General features: G+C 49.7%; 1 protein-coding gene across 2 annotated transcripts in view; it reads right to left on the bottom strand.

Moving 5' to 3' along the window:
* The window catches only part of CRIP3 (cysteine rich protein 3), a 1,016,009-nt gene that overhangs the window by 553,244 nt on the left and 437,817 nt on the right, over nt 1-24,948 (bottom strand). For both annotated transcript variants that reach the window (XM_069608868.1, XM_069608869.1), the window contains exon 6: nt 7,935-8,029. In XM_069608868.1, coding sequence (XP_069464969.1) covers nt 7,935-8,029 — 95 coding nt within the window. The remainder of the gene's footprint in view (nt 1-7,934; nt 8,030-24,948) is intronic.

The raw sequence follows: 24,948 nt of genomic DNA, 5'->3' as shown, positions 1-24,948 counted from the left end.
ACGGTGGATATACAGTGGGCGGGAATTCCCCCAAAAGGATCGAAATGGAGGTGCAATGACTTGCTTTGGAGGGACCCTGTGTTCTCATCCCAGATGAGAGGAAATAAAGGAATACTTTAAGGCCAATGATGACGGGGAGGTGGACATGAGGACTGTATGGGAGATGGATGAGGCTACATGGAGAGGGATCCTAATCCGGAAAGGATTGTTGTAAAACAATTCACCAAGTAAAGCAGCAGAAAAAAAAAAAAAAAAAAAAAAAAAAAAAAATAATCACTCAATTTACTACACAACACAATTCTGGACAAGTTAAGCTCAAAATGAAGTGTGAGCAAAATAGCACTCAAGCAATTAAAAAAGGAGGGAAAGACAGGGTTATACAAAATTAAGCAGCACCAATAAGTAAGTAGGCAGGGTAATCCAGAAAAGGCTCGCTACAATGAGGATTCAAATCAATAGGCCTGGGCCAATGTTAATGGTTCAGAGTCTCTGCAGAGGATCACACAGTTCAGAGTAGTTTGCGGTTAAATCTTTGCCAAGAGTTTGAAACGAAGTTGGTCGAAGGAAAGGCTATTTAAAAGAGTAGAGAAGGACAAGCCCTCGGATTGCTGAAAGATTTCAAACACTTTCACCGCGGTCGGACAGAACGAACAACCGGGTTAGAACAGTACCTTGAATGAAGAAGGCTGTAGCTGAGGCAGAAGTTCCTGGCAGGTCCTGCAGGCTCACAGTCTCTGAAGCGACTGTCGAACTAACAAGAAATAGGAAGACAGATGGGTCCTGCACTGCCCAGGGAAGAAACCAGCAGCAGAGCAAAGCAACAAATAAAAGGTGCGCTCCTTAAAACCCAAACAGGGTCCGGTCCTCCTGGCTATCCGGTTCACTGCAGCTGTGCATAGCAAATTCGACCAGGGGAGGGAGGCCTTGCTTGGTGTTTGGCGAATGGGTTGGTCACACCAGCTCAAGGGAAGAAGATTCCTTGCAAATCTTCTATGTCGTCGAAGTTTGGAGATTCGGACCAGCAGCAGGGCTTCACCGGGAGGTTCAGTCGTGGTAGTGTTCCTCTTTCAGCTTCTCTTCGGTTCTCGCATCGCCTCCCTGCACAGAGGAAGTGACCCTGCCCCCCTACCTTTTTGTTGAGGTAGTGCATGGCCACTGTTGTCCGTCAGAATCAGGACATTGTTCCCTCGCAGAGTCGGCAGAAAAGCCTTCAGGGCAAGCCTGACGGCCCTCAGCTCCAACAGATTGATATGGAGTCTGGACTTCGGAGACCAACGACCGCTGACTGTCAACTTGTTGGCATGCGCTCCCCATCCCGTGAGGGATGTGTACGTCACGATCGTTACCTCTGGCCAGGCTAGCCAAAATGGAGCCCCCTTCATCAGATTGCCTCCGACGGCCCACCACAGAAGGTCCTGGGCGACCGAGGGCGGCACCTGGACGGGGACCGACATCCTGCCGGAGGACTGTGACTACTGCATCTTGAGGGCCCATTGCAGAGATCTCATCCGCAACCTGGCCTCTGGCACCAGGAGAATGCAGGATGCCATGAGACCGAGCAACCTCAAGAACTCGAACGCTGGGAGACTCTGGCGTGTTGAAACTTGTGCTCCATCTGCTGAATGTGATGAGCCCTCACCTGGGGAGGAAAACACTGCCCCAGGGATGTGTGGAGCACTGCTCCGATGTACTGGAGCCGCTGGGTTGGCGTCAAATGGGACTTCTTTAAGTTGAGGGAGAAGCCCAGCTTGTGAAGGGAGTGGCAGCTGACGGACAGATGATCCAGGACTTGCTCAGGAGAGCGCGCCCTGATCAACCAATCGTCCAGGTAGGGGTAAACGTGGATCCCCCCTTTCCTGATACACGCTGCCACCACCACTATGAGTTTGGTGAAGACCCTCGGGGCGGAGATCAATCCCAACGGCAGGACCCGAAACTGAAAGTGAGAGTCTCCAACCGCGAACCGCAGGTACTTCTTGTGCTTGGGATGGATCGGCACATGAAAGTAAGCGTCCTTGAGGTTGAGAGACACCAACCAGTCCTGAAGTTGAAGGGCCTGGAGGACTTGAGAAAGAGTAACCATCTTGAACTTGTCCTTCCGGAGGAGCTTGTACAAACCGTGTAAATCCATGATGGGTCTCAATCCCCCAACTTTCTTTGAAATCAAAAAATAAGGGGAATACCATCCCTTGTTCCTCTCTGCTACAGGCGCCAGTTCTATTGCGCCTTTCTCCAGCAGGGACTGAATTACCTGCGCAAGGAGCGGATCCGGACTCTTCAAAGAGAGATTCCCTGGTGGATTGCCGTGAGGCCTCTGCCGGAAAGGAAGACAGTAGCCGTGGGCTATGATCTCCAGAACCCACATCTGAAGTAATGTCACGCCACTCTACAAGATGCTGCGCCAGCCTTCCCCCAACTGGCAAACCATGGGACCTGGCCTCATGACTGAGCTGGAGCGGCAGTGCCTGAGGGCAAAAAGGCAACTGCCTGAGCTGCCTTGGCACCTAGAGTACCCGGTTTTCCACCTCTGGCACTCCTACGGTGGCCCCTTCGACTTGCAGCTCCTCTCGATTTACTAAAGGATGAGTAATATCGAAAGGAACCTCCCATCCATTGCTGTCCCCTAGAATGAAAAGGCAGAGGTTGGCGAACTGCAGCGCTCAATGACTTTGCTGCAGCTTTTGAGGTCTGCAACCTCTCAAGACTCTCGTCAGCCTTTCTGCTAAAAAGATGTTCACCATCAAAGGGCATGTTGAGGAGCCGGGCTTGCACATGAGGAGTAAACCCCGACTTCCGCAACCACGCAAACCTGCGTATTACGGTGCTCGCCGCCATGGACCGGCTAACACAATCCGCCATGTCCAGACCTGACTGAACAGACTCACACATCCTGTACAATAGCAAGAAAACCAATGAAATACAGTTCCACAGAGTGTGCGTGAAACGTGACAAGGCACACACTGAGTTGGCGGCTGTAAAACCATACCCCTGAAGAAAACACTTTCTTTGCCCAGCCATCAAAACGCTTGTCATCCCTGTCAGGAGGGATGGTAGGGTACGACGCCTGCTTTGCTGGGGCCGTAGCTGCCTGCACCACCAAACTCTCCGGAGTGGGGTGCGTGGTCAAGTAACAGGGGTCGCTACTGGCTGGGCGGTATTTTCGTGGCAAAGATTTGCTTACTGCTGGGAGACTCTCCGGGACAGTCCAAGCCGCCGCCACCCTTCTTTGCAAAGCCATATGGAAAGGCAGTACCGGGTCAGTTGGAGGACCTTGGTCGAGGATGTCCATCAGGACATCTTGCAGAAAATCCACAGGTGGCGCAGACCACCCCAAGTATTCCCTGACCCTCGACATAAGGCGCCGGTATGAGGACTCGGCATAGGGGCCATGCTCAGGCCTACAGAAATCCACCTCTGGAGAGGTGTCCAGACCACTGGCGTCATGCAGCGACTGACGCAGATCTTCAATCTGGCTATGACCAGACAAAATCTCATCAGGCGCCTCCTCAGGCACCATGCCTTCCTCAGACCCCTCATCCCCTTCAGAGATATAATCCAGAGGTTGGAAGGAGGGCACAGAAAAAGGGACAGACATTTTTTGCCTTGGCCAGAGCCTTTCTGGGGGGTTCCACCGTGCCACGGGGTACCTCCGACAAAGCAGCCTCGAAAGGTGTCGACAGAATCGGCGTCGAGCGTGGCGCCGAAAACTTCGACGGCGTCGACACAGTCCTCGAGGGCGGAGCCCCGAGCGTGTCCTTCAACAGCTTGGGCGCCGATGGCTTCCTCGGAGGCGAAGCCTCGAGAGAGTCCCTCAACGACCTCGGCGCCAAAGACATCGATGTCTTCCTCGAAGACTTCACAGGCTCAGACGGTCTCGAGGGCGTTGAGGACGGGGTCCTAGAACGGGTATGCCTAGAGTGACCAGCCTTGTCCGACCGGGACATCGAAGGCGCCCGGTGGTCGCTATGACCGCTCGAGCCCGAAGGCGCACGAGTGGTGTCTCTAGCACGCTCACAGCGGGCGTCTTTCGACGGCACGGATGGAATGGAGCCCTGCGACTGCAAAATCACCATCATCTCCTGCCGGAACGAATCCCATTCCTCAGGAGTGGAATGCTTGTTGGAACAAGCAACCTGCCGACGGGTGGAGTCCTCGGATGAGGACAGCGAAGGCAGCCTGTGACGGCGCTTCCGTGAGTGCCTCGAAGAGGCAGAGGAATGCGAGACCGACTCCTGGACCGAGACCCCCCTGACTCACGACGACGATGCGGAGAGTCGGCCCTCGAATCGTCCGTCGAAAGTCCAGTGGATCGCGACTTCTGGGGCTTGGCCGCCTTACCCACCGACAGCTTCTTCTTACGCTCCCGCAAGGCCTTCGATGTAAGCGACTGGCAGTCGACAGTCATCCGTATCGGGGTGCTCCCCGAGGCACCAGAGGCAAACGTTGTGCGTGTCCGTCAACAAAATCTTGGACCCGCAAACCCGTCACTTCTTAAACCCCGACCGCGGGGTGGAAGAATCCGAAGACATATTAATACACAAACAAACCGGTTCTTAGAACCGAAAGAACAGGATTCAGTAGAACCGAGGTGCGCTGAGATCTCCGAAGCAAACACGTTCACGGAAAAAACGGAACCGAGGCTACGGGTGGCGTGCGCCCTACTTATAACATCCAGTGACGTCGGCTCGACAGAGGCCCTCGAGGACAGCGTATCGACATCATCGACGCAGACGCCGAAAAGTTTCCGAAGCAGCACAGCTGTGGTGATTACTGTCATAGATATGGATACATCGGAGGACCCAATCCCCTCGAACCAATATTTAGTATTATCCCTTTAGGAATCCAGCTATTCATTCATGTTTAGTTATCTGTTATTGCATCCTGTTTAGTAGTACACGAAGAAGTAGCATCATTACACTACCATATATTAGACTGCCACTTTGTATGCATTAGCCATTTGTATTTATGCATTTGAAGAAAGAAATAGGCCCCGTTATATGAAGGGTTTGCTTAATTATGTTACTGCCATACATGATTGAAAGAAATGCTTTTAGATTGATACGTATGCATTATAGCGCTCGCCATTGTGAGAGAAACGTGCTAGGCACTAGAGAGAACGAATGAGGCCTGAAATGACACCGTCATATTTGGAAATGCCATGTAGAGCCATTTAGAATGACACATTGTTATGCTTTGTAGTCACACATTTAGAGATAAGTTATGTACACATGTATGTATGTAGAGTGTGCACTTAGAATATGTTTGATATGTTTGCATGTAGTTACCACTTGGATTTGCGAGAAGAAAGCATAAACGTTAGGAAGCATTTAGATGGCATTATAAAGCCATTTCTGAAGTAGACAGAGGGGCACTGGGCTCAGTGCGGAGTTGTTATGGTACACTAGGAGAAGGAATTCGTAAACAGTTTGGTTCATAAGAGGTCGCCTTTGTCCGAGTGGAGACGGCCTGGCTAATCTGCATGGCATGGCTTGGTGAGCCGCGAAGACAGCAACGGTGGAAGGGAGCCAGACATGGGAAGAGGGGAGAGAAGCCTTTTCAGGCAAGGAGATGCTTTGAACACGGGCACAGAGAGGATTTCGTGATGCAGAGAGCCAACAGTGGAGTGAATGGAGAAATGGAGGAATAGATGGTGTTTTGCACCACACACAGAAGGCCAATGCAGAGATATGATGTCCAATGTCACTTTGACACAGAACACGTAGAGACCAGACAACACGCATAACACAGACTAGCAGGCATTGGTAACAGAGAAAGACATTCTTAGCTTAGAGAATGTAAGTAACCATGGGAATGAGTGCCTCATTGGAAAGTATAACGAGAAGTGGAGAGAGAGACTTCAGGTAGTTGCTGTGGGAGAATCCGACAGGCTAGTTGCTGTTGGAGATGGTGCTAGATGCGATGAGGGAAAGGTGTCTTGGTGCAGCAGAACCTGATGAGGCCTTGATGAGATCAATCTGGCAGAGAGAGAGCGAGGCCCGGCTCTGAATGACTGGCTGATTGCAGAGTAGCAGGAGAGGAGAGACTTGACAAAGAGAGCTAGAGAGGAGAGAGATGCAAATGGGAAGTATGGTTTATGGCCTAGACTGAACTGATTGATTAGAACAGACCTCACACAAAGAGCTTTGGGTTTGGGAGTAGGGGAAATCAGACAGGGATTGTCTTAGAGAGAGTGAAGTATGGTGTGGATTAGATAGGTTTGATCCTGCATGAAGGAGAGGGATGCTGACGCTTGCATTAGACTGCATTAGAATCACAGGCTTGCATCATAGGCTTGCATTAGAAACCTGTAAGGCTTATAGTTATTGCATGGTAGATTTGCACCAAAAGTATAAAAGGTGCAAATTGGATGGTTGCAATAGTTTTAGTATTTTTTGAATTATGCTTTGCTGTGCATAAATAAATGTATTCTATTGTTATAATTGAATCGATTCATGTCTTTTCTTTGTGTCTTGTGTTATTGTGTCTATAGGTGTATGTATGTTAGGAGTAACAGTGCACATATAGGCCCTGAGACATAGAAGCAGGGGGGGTATAGTGATCCACACCCCCTAGGAGATCGTCTAAGACCGGTGCATGGTTGTCCAGGGGTCAAGACGATGGTAGGGGTTTTTGTTTTTTGGAACTAACAGTCAAACATTAGGATTCTCAGCATTTCTCTTCTCGCAGTACCAGGTTTGGGCCACAAAGTGGGGAGAATGTATAATCTCATGTGCCAAAACTAAAAAGGCAATACCAGTAAACTTAACAGTAGGCTGTTAAAGAATGCATGGTCTTCAAAAGTGATTGTATATCGCTGAAAGGCAAAACTAGTTGGCCTTTTGTTGCAGAATTGTTGACTAGACAAACATTTTTACCATCAATGAACTATGCACCCAATTAGATTGCATGCAAGTGATATACATTAAATGTTCTCTAGCTGGGTAGTGCACTGCAGATGCCCACTACTGTCTTGTGCGTGCATTGAATGGATTTGAAAGCATATTGTTGTGGAGAGAATGATATACAATTGTGATTCAAGTAGACAATATGCAATGCCTTGGGTTAGGAGATGTATAGATGTGTATGTATAGCTTTTTTTCAATACATTTAAAACATTTCCAACTACATTAACAGTTTTCGTAATGTATATCAATTTTCTTTTAAGGTGTGGTCATTTTTTGTTTTGCAAAAGTTTACATTTAAATGTATTGGAGTAGATCATTCTCACTAGAGAACTGCATTTACATATTTAAGTGAATTGGGCATGAAAACTAATGATACAATTTCTTTTTCCTCAGTGGTTTCAATTTTCCTAGGGTAAATTTCATCTCCCGTTACAAAAACATGATCTTGATCTAGGTTATATGCTTGATGTATGGGTTAAATTGCCATAATGTTAGTTTGGGCTGTTTCTAAATTACCAAATGTTGGCTGTGGTTTATCCCCAGCTCCAACACTGCGGATGAACAAACTGCAGCTGCTAGAATGTAACCCTAGTCTGTTAGTTCCGCTGAATAAAAGATTTTAGATTAATGATTACAGATAACTCATTTTAAGTAATAGTTTTTGGCAAAACTGGTCTTTCCTACTTAACCCACATACATGTCACCTCCAGTATGTACTGTGGAAAGCTCCCCACTACGTTAAGTCCATTACTAGTCAAAGTCAGGAATGTGTGTGGTGTGATATGGAATCTTATTTCTAGAGTATCACAAAAATATTTTATGATGGAGCGATGCAGCTAGGGGAAGAATTAATTTAAGACTAATGTTAGCCACTTAACAAAAAAGTAAGTCACATGTACTTAATAAGTCTTTTAAACTTTACAAAGCATCATTTACTTTAAGAATTCCAACACACCAATAAACAATTACTGTATAGATGCATCCATTATAGCTGCCAAACAGAATGGACCATTCTCTGATGACACTTACCTCTGCATGGCTGCCAGATATTAGTGTCTTCTTACATCTCTGGCAGCGCAGACATGGCCGATGCCAATTCCTTCCGAGAGACATTACTTTCTCAGCTGAAAGAGAAAAGCAAGAGTTACTGGTAATGCAGGTTGGGTGTCGCAAAGGGCACCGTTTGGGGTGGGACTAAGCATGGTTTGTATTCAGTCTTTCACCTTCTGTAATGCAATGGTAGGCTGCAAACTATGGTCTGGAGGGTAGTCCAGAGCAACCACATAGGTTACGATTAAATCAAAACCTTCCAGCTATCATTCCTTCGGTTTCCATTAAGAATGGCCAGTGGTACAGCATCTGTATTTTGAGTTTGTATATGCAGCCTTCAGCCATTTACCTTGGTATAACAACGGATGTTGGTGTTAAGACTTCAGGGAATGAAAAAGAAAAGGGGAGAGTCATTAGACAAATGGAATGCATGTGATGCTGGAAAGGCATCGGAGGGACAGGGCCCCCATATCCTTGTCCTTTACTGCTTTGTGTCGTGTGTTCCGTCGTGTTTTCCGCACAGAAGTTCAGGTGGGACTCCGGCGGTGCAGCGCTCTCTTGGTTTTGGTGAACAGACCCATGGGATACCCTCATGGCACCCATGAGTAGGGGTGCAACCCTGTGCCCCTAGTGTATGTTTTTGGGCACCTGTGTGTGACCCAAAGAGCAGGGTACGGGCTGGTGGCAGCTCTGTGCTGAAATTACTGGTGCCCTGAGCGTCCTCCATTTTGGGGTGCCCAGGCCCCGTCATTGGAATCGGTAGATTCCGGATGGAGACAAAACGGCCCCCAAGGCCTCTTGCCGTCCATCACCTGTTACCTTGATCTTCCCGAAGTCCCAGGAAGCCCTGCCTCTGTCCCTTCCCCTGACTGGCTGTTGGGTGGAAGTTCCGTATATGGTAGTGTGGGGAAGTGCCGACCAGACTGGCTGGAGCCTTCTCAACATCTGTATGTTGTGGGTACACCTGTGGGTGGGACCTGGGTGAATGGAGTGTGTGACGAATATACATTCTATGTTGTTGCTGTCTGGTATCTGGTGGTTGACAATGGTTGAGGCAGCCCTGCCCGAAACCGGTATGAATGCAGCTTGGAGTGTTGAATGGCTCGGTACTTGTCCCAATCCACATAACTTGTGAGTGTCTGGAGAGAAGTGAATGGCCTGAATGCCCCATGTGCCCGATTGGCTGGCTGCCTGCATGAATGACCGTAATCGTGATTGGATGCTTGAGTGTGACCCAGCGGAATGAATGGGAGATCAACAGTATATCTGGGGACCTCTCACTGCTAGGAATCGTGTTCAGAAGCTGAAGTCAACTACGACGAGTAACTGAAGCTTGATCTTGAAGCCCTGCTGGACGAGAAGAATTGTTGTTGCTCTCCTTCGCAATCTGAAAGCTGCTTTGCTTCAATGACTGACCCAGAGAGGACCTGGTAAGGCGCCCTCTTCCCGAGCTACAAGGGACCATTGTGCATAGCTGATCTTTGCCCAAGATGCCTGGTAGACAGACCTTCGACAAGCTGACGGCCAGATACGGGGATTGCTGCGGAACCCCAAGGAGAACCGCCCAGACTGTTGTCCGCCACTGTCGACGACCGCTGTCGCCGACTGGAGCCACCGTGCTCCCATTGCCCAAGAACTTCATTGGACGCTCTTGTCCGCATCATCGCTGCTGTATCCTGCTGGAGATGGCCTGACCGTCGATGTGCTGAGGAGCATTCACCGGTGAGTTTCCCACCACCCAAAGACCACAGACGCCGACGACTCAACACCCTCGCTGGGCCACAGTTCGTCAACTCTTTACGGTCCAGAACTATCGACACTGAGGTACCCCGCACGCCTCTTCCTGGCAGGACGTTTACGCTTCCCCATCAATGAGCACCGCTAGGAACGACGCGGCCACTTCACCGTCGTAGCTCGACCTGTTCTCCGTCGGACGACCCGTGACTCCTGCCTGAAAGGGAAGACACTCAAGAAGGGCTGTCTATTCCCCGACGCGGAACGCTACAACGCCAAGGTACTTTGGGGTTGCAGAACTATTGGAAAGTCTAGTGGGAACAATATATGGACTGGGCTTGTATCTTTCTTCTACAGGTTGCCCAGGGTGGGGGGGGGTGGCAAGGGAATCTACACACAGAACCGTGCCTAGGTATTGGGGTCAGTATTCTGCCAATTGTTCCACCATCTTGCTTTCTATTCTCTCTCTACTGTTGGTTCCCTCTTTATTTTGATCTGTGTGTCATTCTGACCGTATGCACTTTAATGAGATATGATAACGTTAGTGGTACCACTTTAGAACTGTATATATTTACCATTGTTGATTTTCGGAGTACAAAATGAGTTATCGTGATATTGTATATACCTTTAAATATTAATTATATAAAGACTGTTGTAACCAATACAGTGTGTGGACATTCCTTTGGGGGTGCTTGGGGACTACACTGTACTGAAGAACCAGTCCGCATCACCCGAGAAGCTAGGCCTAATTGCTCGACGACGCACCAATAATAGAGAATCTTGGCAGGGTCCTCTGCGCCTCTCCTCTACCATATAGAGAGTGGAAGTACAGACCCCCCTCCGGTCTTTACAATGCACAGTTAGTGTGAAAGAGACAGTTGGCTTAAATTCAAGAGAATGCTTACTATCAACAAAGAAATAAGAGTTGCTTTCAGAAAAAAGGGACAAAGAAAGCACAGAGCAGGACTGGAGAGTGATTTAAACATTACAATGCATTTTGAGAAATGGTCAAATTAGGACATATCCATAATACCAATTAAATGATCTCACCCAATCGGGTAACACGGTTCAAAAGCATTCCCTTTTGGTACATGCCCGTATTACAAGGAGCAGAGTCTCCAGCCTGTGACCACAGGCACCCTCCTCTCGAGTTCCCACAACGACACCATCCCAAATGCAGCCTACCTGACGCCATTACTGTCATCATCATACTGGCAGTCCAAATAATGCATGTAGATGAACCCATCCACCATTCCCATGGTGGCCATAGTGCTGTTGTGGTCATACCAGAGTTTGTGCTGTGGTGCTGATGGCAATAATGGCACATTTGTTGTGCAGTACTAGTCCTAAAGGTCTGTCATCCACGTTAACCGCCTACAGTATTACAACAAGCAGCGGGCCATTAACATAAGGCTCGCCAGACAATGCAAAATCCGCTATGACATGGGAGCTTGATACACCAACTTATGTAAAGAAGGCACACAAAAAAATCAGTTTGCCTCATATCTAGTTTAGTATACTTGCGCAAAATTAATCAGGGAATTATCTAGAATTAACTTAGGAATGCTATGGTGTCATCTCCCACAATTTCAGCACGAGGGAGCTGCATAGCTGCAGTACCTAATTGCTGGCTCAATTCAGCATCCATTATACTCCATTCAGCTTGAGAATTGGTAGGGAAACTGGGGTTTTGACTCCGATCTACTTCCAAAGCCCAGCCTCCATTTTGCAGGCTGGTCAGCCTGGGTGGCGAAGATCTTAGGATCTTCCATAAAAGGAACGTGTGTGCTGGCCTTCTTGCTCCTTCCCTACCTGGACTAAAGACTGAAATGTGACACGTATAATTCAGATCCTCCTGTTTCCATCTTTATTGCTGCCCCAGACAGCCACACCGAGTGAAACCTCCAGTACTCCTGGGTCAGATCTGGAGGTAATCTGGTAATCTAAGTCAGCATTGATTGGTCTCTGGAACAGCAAAGTCAGCAGTGTAATACTGCTCAAGGGTCCTTCCACCACTTGCAGCTCTTACAGTGCTATGGTTTGTGTGCATTTTTGTAAACCAAAAGGAGAGGCAGGGGCCATTCTGGTATGTCCCCAGTGGTCTTTGACAATGTGGTATGGGCTACTGTAGGTCACTGCTCGATCAAAACACAAGATGAGCGAGAAGTCCAGATGATTGTCAGGTGTTGCTGATCGATGGTTCACTGTTATGTTATTGCAACTTGTAAAGCGCACAGTCGCCCAAAGGCATCATGGCGCTAGAGAGGAAGACTGCTCAGTAAAGGAAAACTGGTGGAAAAGCCAGTGGCTAGAATAGATTAGTTTTCAAAGCTCTTCTAAAGCAAAAGTGGTTAGAAGTGGCCTTGAATAGCAGAGGGAGATTGTTCCAAAGTTTGGCCGCGGCAATAGAGAAAGCTCTACCACCAAGCCTTTCCCGGTTGAATCTCGGAACGATGAGCAAATTAGAGGTAGCGGAGCAGAGATACCGGTCCGGGGAGTATCGGGAAAATTTAGACTGCAAGAATTCAGCTCCATGGCCGTGGATGGCCCGATGCATGATAGTGATTTAAAATGAATTTGTCGAGACACCGGAAGCCAATGGAGTTGGCGAAGCACAGGTGAGATGTGAGCACCATAGGGAGGAGCCAGTGGCTAACCTAGCTGCAAGGTTCTGCATACGCTGGAGTTGATGAGTAAGACCAATGGGTTGCAATAGATACAGCAAATTGCAATAGTCTAGCCGTGAAAGGACTAGCGCAGCCACTACAGGGGGGCTGAGTGCTTCCGGGATCATAGGCATGACCCTCCTAAGGACACGGATCTGGTGGTGGGCGGACTGCCAGACCGGCGTAACCTGATTGGACATGGAAAAGGAGACAGAATAACTCCTAGGTTCTTCACCTTGCTGACTGGACCAGGTAAAGGGCCCAGAGAGGACGGCCAAAAGGCAGGGGTCCACAGTGAAGGGTTGGGGGGACATCCCACCAACAGTACCTCTGTCTTATCTCCATTTAGCTTTAACCAATTCTGATCCATCCAAATCCCGACTGCCATAAGGCAGTCATGGAGGCAGGCTGAGACCTCAGATTGCTCCTGATCCAGACAGATAAGGATTTGTGTGTCATCCGCATAAGCGTAACAATTAAGCCCATAATAACGGAGACATACCAAGGCCCAGATGTATATATTAAATAAAATCGGCGAGAGAGAGGATCCCTGAGGGACACCACAGGTGAGGGGACAAGGAGGAGAGAAAGGGTGGCAACACCTGCAGAATATGCACTGTTCATTAACCTCGGTTTGTTCATGAATGAAGTCTATCTTGTAAGGTAGTGAAAAAGCTCCTGGTACAGAAGCCCTTTACTAGAGATGTCGCCTCGCTGCTGGGGCAAGCAGTGTTCATTACAAATCACTTAAAACACCTGCATTCCTTATGCTATAGGTTTGCTGGTAACCGCACTCCTCCTGCTTGGTGTACTTATGATACAACACAGTGTTTGCCTATTAGTGATAGCCTAGAGCAACCTTGGCTAGGTGGTCATCCAACATGAACATACTCTCCAAATGCACATTGTGCAGAATTTTCAACTGGACTCAAGTAGCCATTTCTTTACCCTGCAGTGAACTGGTCAATGGCCAAGCATTGTTCTTAAAAAAAGGGCGACATCCTGTACACTGCAACCATATACTACATTTCCATCCTACTCATGGTTTGCTTCCTTCCCCTTGTACCATTTGTGCAGAGTTGCACTTGGCCAAGAACACTACCACAAGTTCTTCAGTTGTTTCCCTCCTTGGGCAATTCTGCACCACCTACTGTACCCGGCAGTTTCTCTTCATTGTCTGATAAAACAGTCATCCTCAACCAGATGAAGTCAGGCTTTGAGAAGTTCTAAAGTAAACAATTCAGCATTTAAAAGTAGTAATGCTTCTTTTCAGGCTTGAGAGGGAGTGCAGCTGGAGAATGGAGGTTGAACAACGGATAGACACTGCAAGATTAAAAAGGAGTGATTCACTCCAAGTTGGAGAAACATGTGGATGAAATAACTAAGAATAAATGCAGATGGTAGAGGAACATCATATGTATCCTTGATCGTTCCAAGCCGACATCAGCACTTAACATGGAAACCAATATGAACACCTCAATACGGTATTCTCTACTGCGAAGTGCGCTCATTTTCTGACTGCGGCTGTCACTTTAAAAAACCTTCATCTGCCTGGAGACCGGGCGGAGCGCCTGAGACGAGTCCAGTCACTCGCCAGTCAACTGAATGTCCAGAGTGGCTAGACCATTGAAGAAACAATTACCAGGACACCTGGATGATGCGACCAGGTCGAGACCAGGGGGAGGGGGATCAGCCGATGGAGCTACAAGTCTACGGTTTCATCCGATACGTGAAAGACGCTATCAACATCTCAATGTGCAGAATGGCAGGTAAACCAGGAAAAACTGGGCTATACCATCAGAGCCTCCTGAAGAGGGGACTTGTTGACTGCTCCCCGCTCCCAGCGGGAAAACAAACCCCCTTTAGCCCCGATGCTTGACATGGGCTATAAATTCTCTCTGGCTAACACAAGGCAAAATCAAGAGGTGATGGTCCAGAGGTGCCTCACTCGGAAGTAACAGCCACTTTAACAGCACCCTCTGAGGCGGTTGCCTGGGAACTGGATCAGACACTACATTCAGGAACGGCGACTAATGCCCATAGCGCCCTTAACGCACAAGGTTGCTCCGACAAAAATGGAGAAACAAAACCAGTAAATATGCCAGAGGTTCTGTCTATACAGCCTACGACAAAGAATAGAAAACGAGCTCTCAACAGGATGAAGTAGATCGATGTAGGTCAGAAGAATAGAAGTGGCCTCTTTTAAAGCCCTACTAAATCTAGCTTTCCTGATCCTCCGATATTGGGGTCTAAAAACATGCAGATTGCCTCCCCACTGCTAAAATGAAAATGGGTGGCGTCAGCTAAACACAAAAGGGCACAGCAACCCCCACTTGCTCAAAGGGCTAGATGGGGACCCAAAAACAATAAAAACTCACCAACAAAACACAATAACAACATATACCTAAAGGCTACAAATCGCGTGAAAAGCCAAGCCGGAGCACCACCGAGAGAGCTAATTGACTCCGAACCTTTGGAAGGCTTAGGGGGAGAGGATGGCCAGTGCATAGCCCCAATACAATTATTTGTACGACATATCCCTCATTATCATCAAAAGGGGTTAACAGAGAAGAGGTCAGGCCCAAAAAAGACCTAGATTAACCTACCACACATCGCACATTGAAGATAAAGGACAAGAACCCATCAATATTAACCCCGATTCTGTGGAAGATGAAGATATTGAGTGCAATAAGACTCCAAGCACTGTGGTCTCAGACGCGAAAGGCGGAAGATTCTTGTGGCGCATTATTTGGCATACGAGACATTGCGGATTTGAAAGCAATGATTGAAGCTCTGGATGCCAATCGATTAGAAAAAACATACCCACTGTTTGCAAGCAAAAGGAAGAAGAACAGACCGTTCCATTGCGGCACAAAGATACTTCCAACGTCTAATGGGAATGACAAGAAATTTCTTTAAAAAATTGCCAATGCCAGCGCAGGAAAAACAAACCGTATGGGTAGGGTAGAGCGCTCAAACAGAAAAGAAACATGCTCTAAAAAGAGGGAGAATGCCTACCAAAAAGACAAGGATTCAATGACCCCAAGAGGACACAAACCCATTTCTGGATCTACCTACCTACTTGATTGATGACAAGGATATACCGGTAACTGGATGTGAATTACAGCCCTTTCGCGAAGAACCTAAAAAAGACTCCGCACCAAAAACAAACCGACAGGGAGTGGATATCCCCCTTCCTCACCTTGGCTGAAAAAAGAGAACGTGCAATCGCAAAATTTAAAGACCATGAAGGGGGGCCAAATGATTAAGGAAAGGGGTATCCACACCCAGATCCGACCCTATAAAGAAGAATCAGGGCTTTACTATAGCCAGAGATCATTGGAGGAGACACAGAAGTCGTGACCCCAGAGTCTGTGAAGTAGAAAAATGAACATGCTAACTAATGCAGAATATGAGGCCACGGAAGAGAAACAATTAGTCGATTACATAAAAAAGCAAAGAAAAAAAAAAAGAAAAAAAGAAAAAAAGAAAAGGACTACACAAGATCCCTCAGGTTAGAAAGAGTGGTTGACGAAGGAGTTGATTTCATTCTAAACAGACAAAGTGGTAAGATTATGCTACTGTATTCCCCATTTAAGACAAATTAACACTGAGGATTTCGCCATAGTAGAGTTCAGAAGAGAAGACAGAATGGACTTGGTACATGTTCACCTGAGGTCTATTGTGGTTAAAAAAAAAAAAAAAATGCTTCTGACATTGAAGGCCAGCTTCCTTATGCTCGGTTTCGACCTGGCAGACTAACATGGGGTCAGCGGATGAACGTCACTCTGAAGTCGTACTGACAACCACGGAAGGCCACAGCAAAACATAGGAAACTATCTTATGGTGAAAGGACCGCCAGCGCACACCAACGACAGAAAGATGATAATAGCTCATCGGGAGAAACCAAAGAACCAGTAGCGAGAGAAGATTGGTCTCTAAAACAGACAAGGAATTTAGCATTGACTATCAACTGTGAGCCAGGAAAAGATAAAAATAGGAAAATCGTATACAAAACCCAGCCTACCCAGGGAGAGGCACGAGAAATCTCCTGGGCTTCGCTCCCAGCAGCCCTGGCGTCAAAGCAAACCCAGTAGCAGAGACCTCTACCAAAGTTCCAACAAAACCAACTGACACTTGCTTCATGGAACGTGAGAGGCTTTTCACATCTGCTGGTGGATGGAGAGCTACACTGGGCCGATTTCGATTTTTTGTGCCTTCAAGAAACCTGGTTAAGGTCTGAGCCCTCCCTGGATGGGATTACGTTTTTTCAACCCGGTTATCAGGGGGGAGGCTGGCAGGCCGAGGGCGGGCCTTCTGACATTAACACAAAGGATAACTACGAAATAATAAAATACAGAAACAGAGGATTGTTTATACAACAAACTACCCTACGAAAGAAGAACATCTGTCTCAAACAAAGGGAGCCTATCAAGAGACATCTGATATTGATCATCATTGATTGGAGTCCTACGGATGTGGATAATAAAGAGATGGTGGGAGCGATGGCAGAAGCAATTGACGAGGCCTATAACTTGGACAATTCCTCTGTTATCCTGTGTGGTGATTTTAATTTGACTTGAATATCTATTGGTAGAAAAAGAAAACAAACGGGCTGCAATCCAAGAAATGATCGTCCCAAAAAGGAGAAATGTGTCTAACTGATGAAGACGCAACCTACATGTGATGAATGGTCACTTTAAAGATGACTCCAATTGCCACCCAACTTGGAAAAGAGGAACTCAATAGTCCGTCATAGACTATGTCTTTACTTCGATTGATTTAATTAAAGAGAGGCTCTTTTGAGGTAACCACCGCTACAAGAATCAACCACAACTGGTAAAAACTGAAACTAATATTGTGAGGACGGAACATTACCTACATAGAAAAGACCTACAAAAGTTGAAGTGACAAACAATGGAGGTAGGCTGAGGGTGAACATATGGGCGGTAGAACAAACCGTTAAAACGTACTCAGCAAGACTCAAGGCAGCACATCAGGGTCCTCCATCCCTGGTTACTATACCCCTATACTATGCCCTAAAACGGCCTATACTATGATCTACTATGCCCTAGAATGGCAGCCGGACCGACCCTAAAAACTACTGCCCAATAGCTGGACGTAATGGGGAAAATGTATGCCGCACCGCCATTAAAAAGATTGATGCAATGAGCACAGAAAAATGGTTTCAATGACAAGTTCCAGGCAGGTTTTGTAAAGGGGCTAGGGACATCCCCCACCCCTGGCTCTTTTAATTACACAGCTGAAAGCAAAGACCCTGAAAAGCAACAGCAAGCCATACTTGGCATTTGTAGACTTTTCAAAGGCATTCAACAGTATAAATCGAAACCGATTGTGGAAGAAGCTGGCGGATGAGAATGGTCCTTTAGATGCAGCTGGAACAACTTCGAGGGTCCATACAAACACGACAATAAGAATCCGTCTCAATGAAAACGGGCTTCTAAGTGATGAAATACCAACAGGACCAGGAGTCAAGCGAGGTTATGCCTTAGCCACTGCCCTCTACAATCTGTATATTGTAGATCTGGGAAAATACATGGAACAAATCAGAAGGGCCCTCCAAACATTGGCAACGTGAATATCACTCACTTATTATACGCAGATTTCGTCTTGTTTGATTATACTGCAGTAGGCTTGCAAAGGCAATTCGATAGATTAGCAGAATATGCAGCGGAAAACTAATTTGAAATCAACACACGCAAAACTAAAATCCTTACCCTAAAAAAATGGTCAGGTATCTAGGAAAGAAATTCAAATGGTATCTTAACCGCAGAGAAATTGCAATGCTAAAATATTTTAAATACGTAGGGTTTCAGATCTCTAAAAGTACAGCTGCGACTCACACTATCGAGTCCTTTAGAGGAAAAGCCACTGCACTTGCTAGTCAATCGATAATTCTAAAACGGAAATATTGTAGATACTCATTCCTTCCCATAATTGAGTTTTACAAAGCCAAGGTGGTTCCCACGCTCACCTACGCACCGATATCCTACTTGCCTTGTCAACTGAACTCCGAGGAGGGTCTCTTTTGGAAAAAGACTGTCTCCCCAGGTCTATTCCAATACAGTTCGTTAGAAGTAGCCCAAGGAGCAAGTTACCTACCTGTAACTGTTGTTCTCCAGCATGGGTCTGGTATGGATTCACATGCTCATGAGTATTCCCCGTCATCAGGCCGGGAATCCTCGGTAAAGAAAAAAATCAGTATCATTTTCGTTTCTGATCTGTCTTTCTTAGTAGTAACCAATCACTGATCTCTGGGTCATACTGCCCCAGCCAATAACTGCCCTCTACCTAAGCCCCTCCCCTGGCAGCCATCCTCAGATTTGGTAGCACATGAAGTGGCAGTATGACCAAGTGAAGAGCCGCAGAGGGGAAGGAGGGAGGGTTCGCATGCGAATCCATGCCAGACCCATGCTGGAGAACAACAGTTACAGGTAAGTAACTTGTTCCTTCTCCAGCATGGGGTCTGGCATGGATTCAAATGCTCATGAATATAAGAATACATAGCAGTATACACATGCACAACCACAGGAGGTAGCAACAGGCTCAACATTAAGCAATACAACAACTCAACATTAAGCATCTCTTACCTCCTCACCAGGCTCACCTTAAGCGAACAGGTTGCGCAGCACTGTTTGGCCGACCCTGGACTCCTCCCTGGAGTCCCGATCGACGCAGTAGAATCATGTGAAGGTGTGCGTCGACCTCCATGTAGCAGCCCTGCAGATGTCCAGCAGGGGCACACCAGACAGGAACGCCGTGGTAGCAGCGATCGCTCTGGTCGAATGGGCTCTCGGACAGCCGGGCAGCGGTCAGTTTGCCAACCGGTGACAGTGCATGATGCAGCCTGAGAGCCATCTGGAAATGGAAGCCTTCGAGAGAGCCTTCCCCTGATTCACAGGTCCAAAGTTCACAAACAGCTGTGATGTCTTCCGAAAACTCTTCGTGCGGTCCACGTAGAACTTCAGCGCTCTAGCCACATCCAGCGAGTGCCAAGTCCTCTCGGTCGGCGACAGGAAGAAAACTGGCAACACCAAGGGCTCGTTGAAGTGGAAGTCCGACGGCACCTTGGGCATAAAGGAGGGGTGTGTCCTCAGCACCACCCTCGTGTCGTGAAAAGTCAAGTATGGAGGCTTGCAAGATAGGGCCTGGATCTCTCCCACTCGTGGTGCGAAGGTGATGGCCACAAGAAATGCTGTCTTCCAAGACAGGAACTTCAACGGTGCCGAATGCATAAGCTCGAATGGGGCCCCCATGAGCCTGGTCAGCACCACGTTGAGCTCCCACGCCGGGGCAGAGGCCCTCATCGGCGGGAACGATCGGAATAGTCCCTTCATGAATTCCTTCACCAGGCGATGAGACCACCAGGACGCCCGTCCTGTAGTTTTGGTGTATCGGGAAATGGCAGCCAGATGCATCTTGATGGAGGCGTGAGCCAGTCCATCTTTGGCCAGCGACAGTAGGTACGGCAATACTTGAGGGGCTGTAATCCGCTGAGGGTTAATCTTCTGTGCACGGCAACAGACAGAGAACCTCTTCCACTTATGTCCATAGCATTTGAGAGTTAAGGACGCCCTGGGTTTTGCAAGAACCTCTCTGCAGTCAGCCGGGATATCGTACCCTCCAAACTCTAGTGCTGCAGGAGCCAAGCCTGCAAGTTCAGAGACTCCGGGTCATGATGAAGAATGGCGCCTCCTTCTCTGGAGAGAAGATCTGCGTCCGTCGCCAGCTTGATAGGTGGGGATGCCGACAAGTCCAGAAGGTCCGGGAACCAGATCTGTTATGCCACGGCGGTGCAACGAGGATCATCCTGCACCTGGACCTCTTGAGCTTGTTGATGAGACGGAGCAGCAACGGAGGGAACGCATACAGGAACAGGCCGTCCCAAGGGAACGAGAAAGCATCGCCCATGCTCCTCGGTTGTGCGAACCTGCTGGCGAACCTCATGAGTTCATCGCCGTCACGAACAGGTCGATCTGGAGTTTGCCCCACCGTCGAAAGAGCCGATCCACCTGGTCCTGGGGTAGTTCCCACTCGTGGCACGAGCGCAGGTCCCTGCTGAGTGAGTCGGCGATGGAGTTTTTTATTCCAACCAGGTGAAAGGGAACCAGAAACATCCCCTGGGCGACGGCCCAGTGCCACAGATCCTGGGCCTCCTTGGATAGGGCTGGGGATCTGGTGCCTCCCTGCTTCCGGATGTAGAACATCTTGGTGGTGTTGTCAGTGAAGATCCTCACCACTTTGTCCTTGAGGGACGGAAGGAACGATTTGAGCGCCCAGGACACGGCTCGTAGCTCCAGGATGTTGATGTGAAGAGACCTCTCCTACAGGAGCCAGAGGCTTCTTGTGTGAGATCTCCGGTATGGGTCCCCCATCCCTCCAGGGAGGCGTCCGTCGTTACCGTCTCCTGATACGCCGGGGTCAGAAAGTCCATGTCTGCCGCGAGGTATGCACGGGCACCCCACCATAGAATCGCCCGACGGAACTCCTTGTCAAGCGGGATCCTGTCTTCGAAGCTGCCCGCCGCTTGAATCCAGCGGGTGTCGAGGAACTCTTGTAGCTGACGCATCCGAAGTCTGCAAAGGGGCACAAGGTAGATGCACGAGGACATCATCCTGAGGAGGGACTTGATGGACCTCACTCTGGCCACATCCGTGGCCAACAGGCGCTGCACCTTGCCCAAAATGGCCTTGATTCTTTCTTCCGACTTAGATGCCAATCGCTTCACTGTATCGAGCTTCGCTCCCAGAAACAGTGCAACCTGCGACGGGACCAGATGGGATTTGGGGTAGTTGATGGCGAATCCCAGCTACGTGAGCAGGCGGACGGTTCTCGCTGTGTGTTCGACGGCGAGTTCTCTTGACCTTGCACGGATTAGCCAGTCGTCCAGGTAGGGGTAAACGTGGATCCCTTGCAGGCGCAGCCGCGCCGCCACAGGTGCGAGGCACTTGGTGAACACCCTGGGTGCCGACTTTAATTCGAACGGTAGGGCTCTGAATTGGTAGGGACGCCCCTGGACAACAAATCTGAGGAACTTTGTGTCCTTTTAGAATGGGGATGTGGAAGTAAGCATCCTCCAGGTCCAGTGACGATAGCAAGTCACCCTCCTCCAGCTGTCCCAGCACGTGCTGGAGGGTGACCATCCTGAATTTCTGTGCCTTGATGTATTTCTAACGAGGAAGTATCTTGAGTATACTCCGGAGCCCCGGAGCCTCTTGGGGACGAGCTCGATGGCACCCTTCTTGAGCATCGCCCTTACCTCCAACAGCAGTTGAGGGACGCGATTCTCCTTCCAGGCCACGGGAGGAATTCGAGGACACTTCTTTTGAAATTCCAGCGAGTGTCCGCGGGCCAGGGTGTCCAGCACCCAATGGTCGGTGGAGATGGACTCCCACACACTGATGAACTTCATCAGCCTGCCTCCCACCGGGGTGCTTCGGTGGGGGCCCGACGCTACGGCCGGCTCAGTCCTGCTTGGAAGAGGCCTTGGCCTCCTTGCCGACGGCGGCGAGACCCTCCTTGCTTGCTGCGGCCTCTGTAGGCCTCCTGGGACGAGGAGCGGGCCGCCTGGCGGTAAGTAGAAGAGCCGCCGCTGTATCCTTTGGAGGCTCCCTGTCTGCCTCCAGAGCTCCGAAAGGGCCGCCGTTGCTGAAGGACTCCTAGGGCTCGGGCTGTTTCCGTGTCTGTCTTGATGGCGTGGAGGGACTCATCCACCATCTTTCCAAACAGGTTGTTGCCGTCGAACGGCATGTCCAACACTCTTGTCTGGACGTCCTGGCGAAAGTCTGTTGCATTGAGCCATCCTCGTCGTCTGAGGCAAACCCTGTTGCCCAGTTGGCGAAATCCGGTATCGGCAATGTCCGTTGCCACCGTTATGGCGTGATCTGACGCCACCTCTCCTTCCTGCAGAATCTGTAGGGCCTCCACCCTCTTGTAGTCCGGCAGGAAGCCTAGAAGAGGAGCCATCTTGAACCAAAGCTCCCTGTCGTAACGGGCCACAATCGCAAAGGCATTGGCCGCCTTAATCGTCGTCGCCGCCAATGAGATGACTTGTCTTCCCATGGAGTCCAACTTCTTGCCCTCGCTGTCCGGCGGGGAAGTGGAAGTTGAAGCCGCCGCACCCATCTGATTTCTTCTTGGCCGCTGCCGAGACGACAGAGTCCGGCGTGGGCTGGGCCCTGAGGCACAAGGGGACAGCATCGGGGACCCGGTACTAATTCTCGTATCTGTCCGTCTTGGCGGGTGTCATGGAAGGGTTCTTGAGGATAGCCAGCCCTTCGTCCCAGATGTCGTCGAGCAACGGCACCGCGAGGACTGTCTTTCTCTTGGCCTCTCGTCGTTGGAAAGAAAACCTTCCTTTTTCTGTTCCTCAGGGCAGAGCTGGAAGAGCTCGGATGCCCTGGCTATCATGGCGTGAAAAGAGCCAATTTCGTCGGGTGGAGAGGCCTGAGGGGGGGTGTGATGACGGGATGTCTGTTGTGTCATCGCTGCCGTCGTCCTTCCCCGTCGCTGTATCCTCCCGGGGGTCCGGCGAGGGGGATGAGGGGTCCACAGGCCTTGCAGGCAGAAAGGGCGGAGCGGGGTGGACTTCCGCTTGTTCGGAGGGCTTCCCGACGGGCCTGGTTCTGGATCCTCCGTCGGGGTCCGTGGTAACCTCGTCCTTATCTCAGTACATAAGAATTGGATCGCCAACAAAATGGCCGCCGAGCTATCCTGGGGCTCAGGTAATGGCTGCGACGGACAGGATGGCTGCTCCACTGGGCCCTCGTCGTCGCCATCTTCGATCACATCAGCGGGAACCTCCCCCTGGGATCAAACCTTCTCGAGCCTCTCGTTGAGGCCTATGAACCTCTCATTGAGGCCTTTCACGGTTTCCACCGGATCCTCCTCGGAGGCTGAATCAGAGTCCGTAATGGCCACCGCCCCCCCCTCTTTTTCCGCCGGGGTCTTAACGATGGTCTGGAAAGAGTATTTCCTCTGCGGCGGCAGGGTAACTCTGGGCCTCTGCCAGCTTTGCCAGGGCCGCTGCGACAACCTCAGTAGAGGCCTTTGCCGGGTGGATCAAGGCCCTCACCACCTTAGGTGCGTCCTGGGCCTTCGCTTTGGGGGGAGGGCCATCGCCTCGCTCCCCCTCGGCTCCCTTCGAGATCGACCGGGCCTCTCCAGAAGCTTACCCGGGTTCTCGGACTTCCTCTTCCCCGAACCAGAGCGCTGGCTTGTGGTTGATCGTGCCAGGGAAGTCGCGTCCTGCCTGGCAGCCGAGGAGCCCAACCTTTCGGCACTCCCGGTGCCCGCGGACCTTGGCCTTCTGATGGGTCCCTGTCGCCGGGGCGCCCTCACAGGACTTAGAAGACAGCTCAGACTTTTTCTTCACCTTCTCCCCTGCTGTGCCCTTCTCCAGCCAGGCGGCGAGGCGGGAACAACGATCTTGCTTGGTCCGTTCCGACTGTCATGATGCCTACCTCCAAGGAGCCAGGTCCGACCCAGCAACCCCAGAGGCAGGCATCATTTCCCCCAGGGAAGTGCCAGCGGGCCCAAGCTGGGGCCCTTTGGACACAGTCCTGGCGCCTTACGCGCCAGGCTCATGTTGGACCCCTGTCCTGGCGCCAGGCTCATAAAGCTAGACACGTGTTCAAGTGTTTTAAGGTGCACTTACCTGATGCAGACCATGCTGCTACATCCAGGCCCTCTTGAGGCCTGAATGGAACTACTTTACCTGTGGACCTACTTTCCCCTGGGTGTGGTCGGGGAAGGATACATACCTGATCGGTGGAAGGATGCATACCTGGAACTTCTTCCAAAGCTGTTTAAACCACGCCCGATCAGCAACTCACGCTTCGCGTTGTTCTGCTCCTCGCAGCTGGACGCTCACCGTGTCAACTCCTGCATCTGGACTTCAGCCACACCTGTCAGCATTCTGGGTCACCTGCTAAGAGAGAATTGGGGAGAAAGAAGCTTCGATCGCTGCAGCGCTGCATTTCACTCACCTTTCCTGGGCACCTCCATCTTCAGCAGCGATCATCTGGATCCGCAGCCACTTCCCAGAGCCTAGAGAGAAAAAGACAAGAACACAAGGTGAGAGAAGGAAGGGAATAGGAAAAGCTAAGTTTCCTTCTAAGACTTACCTGTTGGGTCATTCCCATTTCATTTCGGGTCCTGCCGCTTCCTGGCATTCCGGACCCCGGCCCCTATGGGGAAAAAAGACAGACATTGAATGAGCGAATGCAAAGACATTACCCGAACGCTCATCCAGAACTTACCTGTCATTTACTGGAACTGCACGTTTCACTTCGGGTCGGCGCCATATCTCCGGCATTCCGAACCCCGGCCCCTAAGGGGAAAAAGACATAAGCGTTAGCGCTTGCGGCAATAAGACAATGAACATTATTAAGCTTGAACTTTTGAACTTGCTACAGAACTCTTAAAGCGCTTTACCTGAATAGTCAAGCTTATTTGAACTCCCATCAAACCTCAATCCAGTGAAGTAACTGGGTTTCAACGCGCCCCTGCATCAGAAGCAGGATGGAGAACTCATCCTTCCAGACCCTAAGGTGAGACTTCACGGGGAATCG

The sequence above is a fragment of the Ambystoma mexicanum genome, chromosome 4q, assembly GCF_040938575.1.
Source record: "Ambystoma mexicanum isolate Mex_15411 chromosome 4q, UKY_AmexF1_1, whole genome shotgun sequence".
NCBI classification, from domain to species: Eukaryota; Metazoa; Chordata; class Amphibia; order Caudata; family Ambystomatidae; genus Ambystoma; species Ambystoma mexicanum.
The sequence above is the reverse complement of the archived record's forward strand: the minus strand, read 5'-3'. Positions and strand labels throughout refer to the sequence as shown.